The sequence below is a fragment of the Ammospiza nelsoni genome, chromosome 26, assembly GCF_027579445.1.
Source record: "Ammospiza nelsoni isolate bAmmNel1 chromosome 26, bAmmNel1.pri, whole genome shotgun sequence".
Lineage (NCBI taxonomy): Eukaryota > Metazoa > Chordata > Aves > Passeriformes > Passerellidae > Ammospiza > Ammospiza nelsoni.
In genome coordinates, this window is record NC_080658.1 from 2481855 (window position 1) to 2494976 (window position 13122).

A 13122-nucleotide genomic window follows, 5' to 3' on the forward strand; every position below is an offset into this window, starting at 1 on the left:
GAGCACCTTTCCCAGGGGGAGCATTGCCCTCAGCATGGCACAGTGCTCCAGGTTCCTCCTGCTCGTGTGGCCCAGTGCATCCCCATTGCCACCAGTGTCTCAGGGTCTCTCTGTGCCTCAGTTTCCCCTCCTGCTGTCAGGAGAAGCCTCTCTCTGCGTGGCTGACCCTGGCCAGCAGCACCATTTACACCCACATTGAGAACTCGTCTGGATGCAGTGGGGAAAGGGGATGGAGTAGCTCATCAGAGTGGGATTTTTTTGGGGGTGCTGGGTGGGCTGTGGGGGATCTGACCACTGGAGGAGGGACGTGCCGGGCCGTGCCGTGCTGTGCCATCCCGACAGCCCCCCATCCAGCCGGGGATGGGGATGTGGGGCCGTGTTTTGCTGCTCTCCGGCAGCCGCATGGATGGAGTTGCCAGGCAACTGCCGGGTGGAGGCGAGGCGGGAACAAAGCGGGAACTGCCGGGACCCTCCTTCCTCCATCTCCCCCCGAGCCCCCTGGGCAGTGGGGCCCAGCAAAGGCCGTGGGGTCACTCGCTGTGTCCCCCCAAGTCGCTGCCACCATCCCAGCCCGGAGCTGCCGCAGGGCCGGGGTTCTGCAGGGGGATGGACCCGGGAGAAGGGGACTGGCACCCGGGAGAAGGGGACTGGCACCCGGGAGAAGGGGACTGGCACCTGCTGGCCTGCCCAGAGGGTGCACGGTGGGGCTGGGGGCAGTGGGTACGGGCAGGATGGGAGCTCAGCACCCCGCAGGAGCGGGGCAGGAGGATCAGCCCCGGGCAAGCGCCACATCTGGCCCTGCCCTGCCCCAGAACCTGCCCCGGCACCTGCCCCGGCACGCCGGGGCCCGTTCCAGCCTGGCAGGCGGCGGAAATGGGGGGGTCTGGCAGCCACCCCGACCTGCCCACCCTGCCCGCGGGGCAACCCAGCCCCGGGGGGGTGCCAGGCTGGGGGATCTCGCACCCACCCCCGGCCCTTTCCCACGCTGCGGCGGGTGCAGAGCGCTGGGCTGGGGTCCGGGGGTGGTCACCCCACAGCTGGGGATGTGCCACCGTGCAGGGGACACCGGGGAGGGGCGGCGCCGTGTGCCCCTGGGCTGGCATGGGGGAACCGGGGGCGTGAGGCAGCGGGGGCTGTGGGGCTGTGCCCGCCGGTCACGGTGTGTGACAGTGAGGGGTGACAGGCTGTGTCCCCCAGGCTGTGCGGTGTGTGGGGCGGGGGGGAGCGTGGTGGTAGCCGGGGATGCGGCAGGAGAATGCGGGGAGATGGGTGCGGGGGTGCGGAATGCATCACCTGTGCGGGGCTGCGGGGAAGCGGGGGGGGCACCGCGTCCTGCTGCGAGCCGGTGCCACCGCAGCCCCGGGGCGGGTTCGGTACCGAGCGCGGTGCTGCGGGGAGGGGAGGGGGCGGGCAGGTGCCGTTGGCGGGCCCGGGGGCGGCGGCGGTGCGGGAAAAGGGGCGGGCAGGTGCCGGGGTCGGCGGCGGCGGGGCCGTAACAGGGCGGGGCGGTGCTGGCGGCGGGGCCGGTGTGGGGCGGGCGCAGCGCGCAGCCGGTGCGGGGCGGGCGGGGAGCGGTGCCGCGGCCCGAGCCCGAGCGGAGCCGAACGGAGCCGCCGCCGCCGCCGATGGGCCCCTGAGCCGCCGCCGCCGCCGCGCCCGGGCGGCCATGAAGCCGCTGGAGAAGTTGCTGAAGAAGCCGGGCTCGCACCTGCCCGTCCGCCCCGCCGCCCCCCCGGGGCAGGTGCCGGGGCCGGGCTCGGTGCCGGCGCCGCGGCGGCAGAGCCTGTCGCGCCCGCCCGCCTCCCCCGAGGAGCCGGCGGGGCCCGCGGGGCCGGTACCGGGGGGCGAGGGCCGCTGGCTGGAGCTACGGCCGCCCGAGGCTCCGCTCCGCTCCCCTGAGGACCCGTCACCGGGCTGCGACCGCGAGCGGGACCGGGAGCGGGAGCCGCCGAGCCCGGAGCCGCCGCCCGCCGCCCGGTGCTGCTGCGGCTGCGGCTGCGCCCCCCGCCGCGCCCGCGCCCCCCGAGCGGCTCCTGGCCGCGCTCCTCGACCGACTGCCGGCGGCTGAGCACGGGAGGGGCTGCGGGGCAGGTACGGGGCTGCGGGAGCGCCGGCACCGGCGTGGGGAGCGCGGGGAGCGCGGGGGATGCGGCGGAGCGGGGAGAGCCCGGGGGCGGCCGCTGCCGGCGGGGGGGATGCGCCGGTGGATGCCGGGCTGGGGACAGCGCGGTGGGTGCGGGGACACGCGTGCCCGGTGAGGCGGGTGGCCCCGCACAGGACACAGCGGTGCCCGGCGGGGGTGACAAGGTCAAAGCTGGGTCCCCGCCGGGGCAGAGGGGTGGGCAGGAATCGGTGGGGTGGGCAGGACAGCTCGGCAGAGGGGCTGGCAAGGGGATGTGGCAGTGTCGGGGGTGGCCGGGCACCGGCAGTCACTGCAGCATCCACCTCCCGCTTGGATGGTCCTTAACATCCTCCTGGTGCTAAAATTAGCCCCGACGGGAGCTGCAGTGGAGGGGGGGCCGGTGGGATGCCCCTTTGCTCTGGCACAGGCCTGCCCGTGCTGTCCCACCGCGGCTGCCCGTGCCCAGGTGTCGCGGTGGTTTCGATGTCGGGGCTGGGCGGGTGCCAGGCTGGCTGCAGGTGGGTGTGGGAGCCTTCCCGCACGGCGGGGATCCCTGTCCCGGCCAATCCCCCTCGGCTGCCGGGAACAGAGACCCTCAGGGAGCCCAGGGCAGTGCCAGCCCCTGCTCCAGCCATGCCAGGGCCGGGATTGGGTGCAACCACCAAGAGGAGCCCTCGGGTAGGGGCGAGCCGGGACTGGCAGCGCCAGGTGCTGCCTGCACAAGCACGCTGCCAGGCCTGGTGGTGCCCGGGCTGGCAGGGAGCAGAGGGCAGGAGCCAGCATGGGGGTCCGGACGTGGGGAAAACATCCCTGTGAATCTGGGGTACAGCGTGAGTGCTGCAGAGGGAAACTGAGGCAGGGCTGGGGGGAGTGTTCAGCTCCTGCCCCGCAGGCAGAACCTGGGAGGGGGCTGGGGGAGCTGGGGGCCGTGCAGCTGCGCCCCCCGTGCTGGCAGTGCCCCGTGCCGTCCCTGTGCCCCAGACTGCGTGTCCCGCTTTCGGCAGCAGCTGGTGACCCCTGGGTGCTGTGCCCGGCGCGGGAGCGTCAGGGGATGCTCTGCCCTGGCTCGGCGCTGCTCCGTGACCGGGTTAGTGGCTGGGTGAATGTTCTGCATGGCCCCTCCGTGGGTCAGCCCTTGGAAGGGCTCTGGGGTCCCACCACAGGACCCCCGGGGCACCAGGGCAGGGCTGGTGCCAGTGAGGGAGCGGTGCCTCGTCCAAAGGTCCTGGCGGTGACTGATGCCAGCTCTGACGGCGATACAGAGCCCTTGGCTCACCCAAAACACCTTCCCAGGGCGGTGCCACCCTCGCTGCCCAGAGATCCCGGCTGCGGCACCCTCTCGCTGTCCCCAAGCTGCGTGCCTCAGTTTCCCTTTGCCGTGTCCTGCCGTGCCCCACGGCCGGGCTCTCACGCGGCTCTCTCCCGGGTGTGCCGGGGCGTCGCGGCCCCGGTGCCGCCCTGCCGGCGCCTCTGCCCCCACACCGGCTCGGCCGGGCCCGGTTGCCCCGGGGCTGGGAGCGGGCCCTGAGTCAGCGCCGGCGCGGGGGGGTTCGCGTGGGGCTCGGCCTCTCCCGGTGTCACCCTGCGAATTACCAGGGCGCCCCTCACCCATCCGGGCATGGGGGGTGTCGGGGGGATATTTGGGAGGGGGGTGTGCCCACGTGTGTCCCCCCTGTCCCCCCAGAGTCGCTGCTGGATGACATCGTGCTCACCCACTCGCTGTTCCTGCCCACCGAGCGCTTCCTGCAGCAGCTGCACCAGCAATATCCTGGGGGGCACGGGGCTGGGTGAGGAGGGGTCCGGCCCTGGGCATCAGGAGGGTATTGGGGTGCAGGGAGGGTGGGCCATGAAGGGGACACGGTGGTGGCACAAGAGTTGGCATCGAGGTGCAACCAGCAGGGCATCAACATGGGCACCAGGGTGGCAAAACGGTGGGCACGGGGCTTGCAGGGAGAAGGGGGATGTGGGGAGGCAGCGGGGTGCTATGGGGGGGGCTCACAGGAGCAGCAAGAAGGGGATTGGGGTGCCACGAGGGTGGGTATGGGGTTTGAGGCTGAGGTGGGCAGTGTGGTGCTACCAGCGAGGGCACAACGACCCTCAGTGTGCAGCCGGTGCTGGGGGGTGGCCGGGGGTCCCTCCTTGCCGTGGCGGCTCCTTGACAGCGGCACCTTCGTGCTGGCGGCCGGCAGCCCCCCGGCGCGCTGGGAGGAGGGCTCGGGGCTGCGGCGCAAGCGGGCGGTGCTGGCCGTGCTGCTGCACTTCCTCGACACCTACAAGGGGCTGCTGCAGGAGGAGGAGAGCGCCGGGAAGGTCATCAAGGTGGGTGTCCCCTCCCCGTGTCCCCCTCCCCTCAGTGTCAGGAGTCCCGGCCCTGACCCCTCTTGTCCCACAGGAGCTTTACCTGCTCATCATGAAGGACACGTCCCTGTACCACGAGCTGGAGGACGAGATCATCAAGCTGCACCAGCTCGTGGAGACTGTGGAGCTCAAGTGAGAAGAGGGTCAGGGGGTCCTGGGGGGATCAGGGATCACCATCAGTCAGGGGATCCCAAGGAGGGCAGGGAGTCCTTTGGGGTCTGGGGTCTCTGTGCGATAAGATTTGCTTGGTCCTGAGGTTCCCTCTGGATCAGGAGGTCCCTGGGGAGGGCAGAGGGTCCTGGGGGTCCCTGTGGGTCAGTTCCCAAAAAGGATAAGGAGTTGTGGCCCTTGGGGGGGTGCCCGGGGGCTGGAGGGGTCACCCACCCTGGTGCCCTCCTGGTTGCATCTTCACATCCAACTTTGTGCCCTCCTCATGCCCTCACCATGCACAGCCTTGGACCCCTCCTCCTGTGCCCACCCTGGGGTCTCGGGGTGCAACCCCAGGGTCGGGGGTCCTGTCTGAGCCCTGTCTGTGCCCCCCAGGGTGGCGGACGAGACCCCCCCCCCGAACAAGCAGGTGAAGCCGCTGTTCCGGCATTTCCGCCGCATCGACTCCTGCCTGCAGACCCGGGTGGCGTTCCGGGGTTCTGACGAGAGTGAGTGACTTTGGGGGGGCCCGAGGGGCACCAGGATCCCCTCTGTGACCCACCATGGGACCGGGTCTGCTCCGTGCCCTCTCCGTGCCTCAGTTTCCCCGGCGGGCAGTGCCGGGGTGCTGTGGGGGTGCCCGGCGCTGACCCCCCGCCCTCTCCCCAGTTTTCTGCCGTGTGTACATGCCCGACCACTCGTACGTCACCATCCGCAGCCGCCTCTCGGCCTCGGTGCAGGACATCCTGGCCTCGGTCACCGAGAAGCTGCAGTACTCGGAGGAGCAGAGCGCCCGTGGGGACGCCCTCATCCTCGTCACCATGGCCTCGTCCGGAGGTGCCCGTGGGGCTGGGGGGGCTGCGGGCAGGGCTGGGGGGTCCCAGGGGGTGCTGACCCTCTCTCTGTGCCCCTCGGCAGAGAAAGCGGTGCTGCAGCCCAGCGAGGAGTGCGTGTTCACCACGCTGGGCATCAACAGCCACCTCTTCGCCTGCACCAGGGACACTTTCGACACGCTGGTGAGTGGGCACACCCCAACAGCTGGCACTGCCATCACCCCCTGCGCAGAGCGAGGGGACCCAGCCCTGAGTGTCGCCTCACAGGTGCCACTGCCCGAGGAGATCCAGGTGGTGCCGGGGGACACCGAGATCCACCGAGCGGAGCCCGAGGATGTGGCCAACCACCTGACAGCGTTCCACTGGGAGCTGTTCCGCTGCATCCACGAGGTGCGGGGCCGCGGGGGTGTGTGTGGGATTCACACAGCCTCTGAACAGAGTATAAAAATAATAAATAAAATAATAATAAATTTTCCCTCCCAGGATTTTCCTGTGAGAAAGCTCACAGAGAGATGGAAAACAGTTCTTGTCTCAATTTCTGCCCTTGTTGTTTGGCGCGTGTGGAATGTGTTGTGGAGGTTGTTTGCTGAAAGGGATTTGTTGGTTAGATTCTAGGGATGGTGGTTTTATTTCATTTGACTAGTTGGAGCCATGTGTGTGTTGGGTAAAGATGTTAGACGTTCCTTAGTATAGTTTTATATATATATATATATATATATATATATATATATATATATATATATATATATATATATATATATATATGTATATATATATATATATATATATATATATGTATATATATATATACACACACACACACACACACATATATATACATATACATATATATACACATATATATATACATATTTATATGTGTATATATACATATATATATGTGTATATATATATAATCGTTTTTTATTTATTTATTTTTATATAATTTGATATATTTTTTCTTTAGTATAGCTTTTAATATGTTATAGTTTTATATATTTATTTTATTTTTTTTCTTTAGTGTAGTTTTATATATATTATAGTTTTATATTTATTTAATTATACATAGTAATATATATTATTTCTTTAGTATGGTTTTATATATATTATAGTTTTATGTTTATTTATATGTAGTTTTACATATGTATTTTTCTTTAGTATATTTTTATATATATTATAGTTTTGTATATAATCATTTATTTATATATAGTTATATATTTTTTCTTTAGTATAGTTTTTATATATTTTAGTTATATATTATTTATTTATTAGTATTTATTTTTCTTTAGTGTGGTTTTATATATATTATAGTTTTATATTTATTTAATTATATATCATAATATATATATTTTTTAGTATAGTTTCATATATATATTATAGTTTTAAATATATTTAATTATTTATATATAGTTTTATATTTTTTCCTTTAGTATAGTTTTATATATATTATAGTCTTATATATATGTTTATATATAGTTTTATATTTTTCTTTAGTATGTTTATATACTAAAGTACTAAATATATACTAAATATACTAAAGTATATTTAGTATATATTTAGTACTTTAGTATATAAACATATATAATTAGTATATACTAACATATAATTAGTATATACTAATTATATACTAAATATACTAAAGTAGTTATTTATTTATTTATAATTTTATATTTTTAGTATAGTTATATATATTATAGTTATATATATATTTACATATTTATATATATATTATATATAGTTTTCTATTTTTCTTTAGTACATTTTTATATATAGTATTTATTTTTTATAATTTTATATTTTAGTATAGTTATATATATTATAGTTATATATACTTATATATTTATTTATATATAGTTTTATATATTTTTCTTTAGTATAGTTTGCAATAGTATTAGTATTAGTGCAGTATAGTATAGCTTAATAAAACGTTTGCGCAACCTTCTGCAGTCACAGAACTATTCACCATCAGAGAACAATTTTAGAAATAATTAAAATTTCGATTAAAAAAAAAAAAGAGATTAGATTAAAAAAATAGATAAAAAATAAATTTAAATTAAAAATAATTTTTTAATAATAAAAAAATAACTAAAATCATTCGTTTGCTACTCTATATGTGCCCGTGGCAGGTGGAATTTGTGGATTACGTGTTCCACGGGGAGCGGGGCCGCAGGGAGACGGCGAACCTGGAGCTGCTGCTGCAGCGCTGCAGCGAGGTGCAGCACTGGGTGGGCACGGAGCTGCTGCTCTGCGAGGCGCTGGGCAAGCGTGCCCACCTGCTCAAGAAGCTCATCAAGATCGCTGCCATGTGAGTCCGGGGGGCACGGGGGCTTTAAAGGTGTTTTAAAGTCCTTTTCTCCCAGCTCCACAACCGAAGAAGAAGCCAAGACTCTTCTGTTCTGGTTCTCGAGGTTGTTTATTTTCTCTTATCTGTTAGCGTTCAAAAACACATAATCACGGGAGATTATATGCGGTGCTTTTTATTAAGAGCTCTGGGAATCGGGGTATATTCAACCCAAATCTCACTCCGACCATACATCCGAAATGATCATGTTTTATACTCTATCGTTACATAACTTTCATGTTAATTATTAAACTTATATTGTTCTATTGTATACATAAATTTAGCCCCTCTCTGAATTTCCAACATAGTTTCTCACTATTCTTCTTCGTGTCTCTTGGCACGAGCCATCCGTGGCAGCCAGAGCAATGTCCTGGGTTACAATGGGGGGGTACAGGGGGGGCTGCCAGGGGTCCTGGGGTGTCCCTCACGCTGTCCCCACCCCAGCTGCAAGCAGAACCAGGACATGCTCTCCTTCTACGCCATCGTCATCGGCCTCAACAACGCCGCCATCAGCCGCCTGCGCCTCACCTGGGAGGTGAGCAACGGGGTGCCCCCACTTCCACCGTGCTCCCACATCCTCCTGTGCCCTTCTGGGCACCCCCAGGGGCTCCCTGAGCCTTCCCTGGGGTCACCCACCCACCCAGGGGGTGCTGGGGAGGGAAGGGAGTCCTGTGGGGTCTGGGGTCTCTGTGGGACAAGGTTTGCTTCATGCTGAGGTTCCCTCTGGGTCCTGGGGGTCCCTGGCGGTCCCTGTGGGTCAGTTCCCAAGAAGGACAAGGAGTTGTGGCCCTTGGGGGGTGCCCAGGGGCTGGAGGGGTCACCCACCCTGGTGCCCTCCTGGTTGCAGCTTCACATCCAACTTTGTGCCCCCCTCATGCCCTGACCCTTTCCTGGGACCAGACCATCCCTGGGTGCTCCCTGTCCATCCCTTGGTGATCCCAGACCATCCCTGGGTGCTCCCTGTCCATCCCTTGGTGATCCCAGACCATCCCTGGGTGCTCCCAGACCATCCCTGGGTGATCCCTGACCATCCCTAGGTGGTCCCAGACCATCCCTGGGTGCTCCCTGTCCATCCCTTGGTGATCCCAGACCATCCCTGGGTGCTCCCTGACCATCCCTTGGTGATCCCAGACCATCCCTGGGTGCTCCCAGACCATCCCTGGGTGATCCCTGACCATCCCTAGGTGATCCCAGACCATCCCTGGGTGCTCCCAGACCATCCCTGGGTGCTCCCTGTCCATCCCTTGGTGATCCCAGACCATCCCTGGGTGCTCCCAGACCATCCCTGGGTGCTCCCAGGACCGTCAGGGTGCCCATGCCCACCCCTGGCTGCTCCCAGGCCCCTCCTGGATTCTTTCAGTCCTTCCTTGTGTGTTCTCAGAACTCCCCCCAGGAGCTCCCTTTCCTCTCAGTACTCCTGGAACTTCTCTGGGTGCTCCTGGACTGCCCCTGGATGCTCCCAGACCACCCTTGGGTGCTCCCAGGACCCTTGGGATGCTCATGCCCACATCTGGCTGCTCCCAGACCCCTCCTGGGTTTTTCCAGACCCCACTTTGAGCACTCTTGGAACCCTCCAGGACCTCTCACCCCCATCTCAGTGCTGCCAACACTCCTCTGGGTGCTCCCAGACCACCCCTGGATGCTTCCAGACCTTTCTGGACCCCCTCAGACACTCCCTGACCCTTTCCTGGGCTCTCCCAGAAGCTCCTGGATGCTCCTGCCCCTCTCTTTGGTGCTCCCTGGCCCTGCTGGATGCTGCCCACCCTCTCCCCTTTTTTTTGTCTTCCAGAAGCTCCCGGGGAAATTCAAGAATCTCTTTCGGAAGTTTGAGAACCTGACGGTGGGTGAGAGGTGTGGGGGCTGCTGTGGGTGTTTAGCGGGGGGGGTCCCCAGGTCTCTCCTGGGGGTTTTTGGGGTGCTGGTGAGCAGGGGACATTCCCAAGGTGTCCCAGGGTGTCCTGGGGTGTCCTTGCCTCTCTCCTCCCTCACCAACCCCATATCCATGGCCACCAGCATGAGAGGGGGATCTAGGGCACCCCTGGGGAGCCCCCCCAAAGCCTGACCCCCCCATTTCCCCCCAGGACCCCTGCAGGAACCACAAGACCTACAGGGAGGTGCTGGCCAAGATGAAGCCCCCGCTCATCCCCTTCGTGCCTCTCATCCTCAAAGGTGAGGAGGGGTCTCAGGGGTTTCCCCTGGGTGGGTTGGGGTCCCTCTGACACCACATGGGACCCCCCCCCCCCCCCCCCATCACCCCCTCTCTCCCCCAGATCTGACCTTCCTGCATGAAGGCAGCAAAACCCTCGTGGATGGGCTGGTCAATGTGGAGAAACTGGTGGGTTCCAGGGGGGAATGGGGCACAAGGACCCCCAGGATGAGGGCAGGGGGGAGGGGACCCCCTGAGGGGCTGGAGGACCCCCCTGAGGAGCTGGAGAACCCCCCCTTCCCCGAGGATTTGGGGTTCCCCTCTCTGGAGGGTGGGAGGATTCAGGGTGTCCTGGGCGCAGAACAGGATCCAGGGGGGTCCCTGAGGGTTGGGGGGGCGCAGGAGGGGTCAGTGGTCCCTGGGGGGCTGGGGTGGGGTCTCGGGGGGCTGGGGCTGACTCTGGGCTCTCTCTGTGTCCCAGCACTGCATCGCTGAGAAAGTGAGAACCGTGAGGAAGTACCGGAGCCGCCCCCTCTGTGAGTGGGGAGCTGGGCTGGGGGCACTGTTGGGGCTGAGGGGGGCACTGCTGGGGCTGGGGGTCACTCTTGGGGCTGAGGGGGGCCCTGCTGGGGCTGGGGGTCACTGCTGGAGCTGGGGAGGCACTGTTGGGGCTGAGGGGGCACTGTTGGGGCTGAGGGGGCACTGCAGGGGATGCCCACATGGCCCTGAAGCTGTGGTGCTGGCCCTGAGGGATGGGGATGTGGCCAGAGCATCCTCACACCTCTTTGTCCATGTCTCTGCATCCCTAAATCCCTAAATCCCTGCATCCTCACCCCTTCTCTCTTCACTCTGCATCCCTGGATCCCCATCCCTTCATCCCTGTCCCCACGTCCCCATTCCCACACGGCCATTCCATCTCCATCCCTTCACCTGCATCCCTTGCATCTTTTCCATCCTTCAATCCCCACTTTCATGTTGCCATCCCCATTTCTTTCCTGCATCCCCTCCATCCCCTCCAACCCCTCCATACCCACATTGTCACCACTGCCTTGCCATGCCTGACTACTTCCATCCTTCTCCCTCCATCCTTCCATCACCATCCCATCTCCATCTCTCCATCACCATCACCACACGCCCATTCCCACACTGCCACCTCTCATCCCCATCCCTCCATCCCCATCCTCTCCATTTCCACACTGCCATTTCCCACTGCCATCCCTCCATCCCTTCCATCCCCATTGACCCCGTTTCCACACTATATTTTCCCATCCCCATCCCTCCATCCCCACATCCCCACCCTTGCCTTGCCATACCTACCTACTTCCATCCCTGCCTTCCCTCCATCCCCATCCTCCCCATCCCCACGCTGCCATCTCTCATCCTCATCCCTCCATCCCAATCCTCTCCATCACCATTCCCACACTGCCATCTCCCATCCCTCCATCCCCATCCTTCCATCCCATTCCCACATTCCCATCCCCGTCCCTCCATCCCCATTCCCACACTCCCAACCCATCCCTCCATCCCCATCCTCCCCATCCCCACACTGCCATCTCCCATCCCTCCATCCCATTCCCACATTCCCATCCCTGTCCCTCCATCCCCATTCCCACACTGCCATCCCATCCCTCCATCCCATTCCCACACTCCCAACACATCCCTCCATCCCCATCCTCCCCATCCCCACGCTGCCATCTCTCATCCTCATCCCTCCATCCCAATCCTCTCCATCACCATTCCCACACTGCCATCTCCCATCCCTCCATCCCCATCCCTCCATCCCATTCCCACACTCCCAACCCATCCCTTCATCCCCATCCTCCCCATCCCCACACTGCCCTCTCCCATCCCTCCATCCCCATCCCTCCATCACCATTCCCACACTGCCATCTCCCATCCCTCCATCCCATTCCCACATTCCCATCCCCGTCCGTCCATTCCCGTCCCTCCATCCCCATCCCTCCATCACCATTCCCACACTGCCATCTCCCATCCCTCCATCCCATTCCCACATTCCCATCTCCCATCCCTCCATCCCCAACCCTCCATCACCATTCCCACACTGCCATCTCCCATCCCTCCATCCCATTCCCACATTCCCATCTCCCATCCCTCCATCCCCAACCCTCCATCACCATTCCCACACTGCCATCTCCCATCCCATTCCCACACTCCCACCCCATCCCTCCATCCCCGTTCCGGGTTCCGGGGCCGTTCCCAGGCCTGGAGCTGGAGGCGTCCCCGGCCCAGCTGCAGACCAAGGCCTACGTGCGGCAGCTGCGCGTCATCGACAACCAGAACCTGCTCTTCGAGCTCTCCTACAAGCTGGAGCCCGGCAGCCAGTGAGGGGGGGCCCCCCCGGGACCCCCAAACCCCGGCACCCCCCCGGGGGGCCCGGAGCCCCCCAGCACTGACGCACTTTGCCCAGCCCCGGCCCTTGGGTGCTGCCCCCACCCTTGGGGGGGGTTTGGGGGTGGGTTTGGGGACCCCCCGGCCCATCCCCTTCTCCCCCTGCCCCCTCCCCTGGCTGGGGCACAGGGGTACCTGGGGGGGGAAGGGGTCATGTTCCTCCCCCCCCCATCCCCTTTATTTTTGTATGTGTGGCCTGCCCCCCCCTCCCCTCCCCCCAGACGTGTATATTTTGTACCGCCGCTGTCCGGAATTGTACATCTATTTTTTAAGAAAAAGGAGGAAAAAAAAAGGCAAAAAAAAAAAAAAAAAAAAAGAAATCAAGCTGGGGGTGGGGCGGGGAGCCCCAATAAAAGTCTGTCCCAGCACCTGTCTGTGATGTCATGCTAGGGATTGAGGTCATTGTGGGAGTGACGTCACAGCCCCGCTGTCGATGACGTCACTGTATGCGGAGAAGACCTTCCCAACATGGTGGCAGCGCGGAGCCAATCTCTGACCTTCCAAACATGGCGACGACAAAGATTTCCGTCAGCCCTCCCAATATGGCGACTGCCGGGGTCAGCTGACCTTCTCAATATGGCGGAAGGAGCGGGGAGGGACCGGCAGTATAGCCGTGCTCTGTCGCGGCCTTCAGCAGCGTTTCGGCACAGAGCGGGGAATTTCTTCCCGGTGGTGCCGCTCTGCCTTCGGTCACCGGGACACGGCGGCGCTGCGTGCTCACGGAGCCGCCGTGACCTTCCCACTACGGCGGTGACGGGCGCGTCCC

The 13122-nt window shown here is 59.9% G+C and overlaps 1 protein-coding gene across 1 annotated transcript; it reads left to right on the top strand.

The window, feature by feature from the left end:
* Nucleotides 1-1654: 1654 nt before the first annotated feature.
* RAPGEFL1 (Rap guanine nucleotide exchange factor like 1) lies at nucleotides 1655-12573 on the top strand. Its single transcript, XM_059489418.1, is given in 16 exon segments — nucleotides 1655-2002; nucleotides 2004-2091; nucleotides 3807-3885; nucleotides 4291-4441; nucleotides 4515-4612; nucleotides 5024-5136; nucleotides 5297-5464; nucleotides 5546-5643; nucleotides 5728-5850; nucleotides 7587-7765; nucleotides 8246-8336; nucleotides 9591-9641; nucleotides 9883-9970; nucleotides 10072-10136; nucleotides 10429-10483; nucleotides 12169-12573. Coding segments are annotated over 16 exon segments (1908 nt in total). The 5' UTR covers nucleotides 1655-1666; the 3' UTR covers nucleotides 12294-12573.
* Nucleotides 12574-13122: the final 549 nt, after the last annotated feature.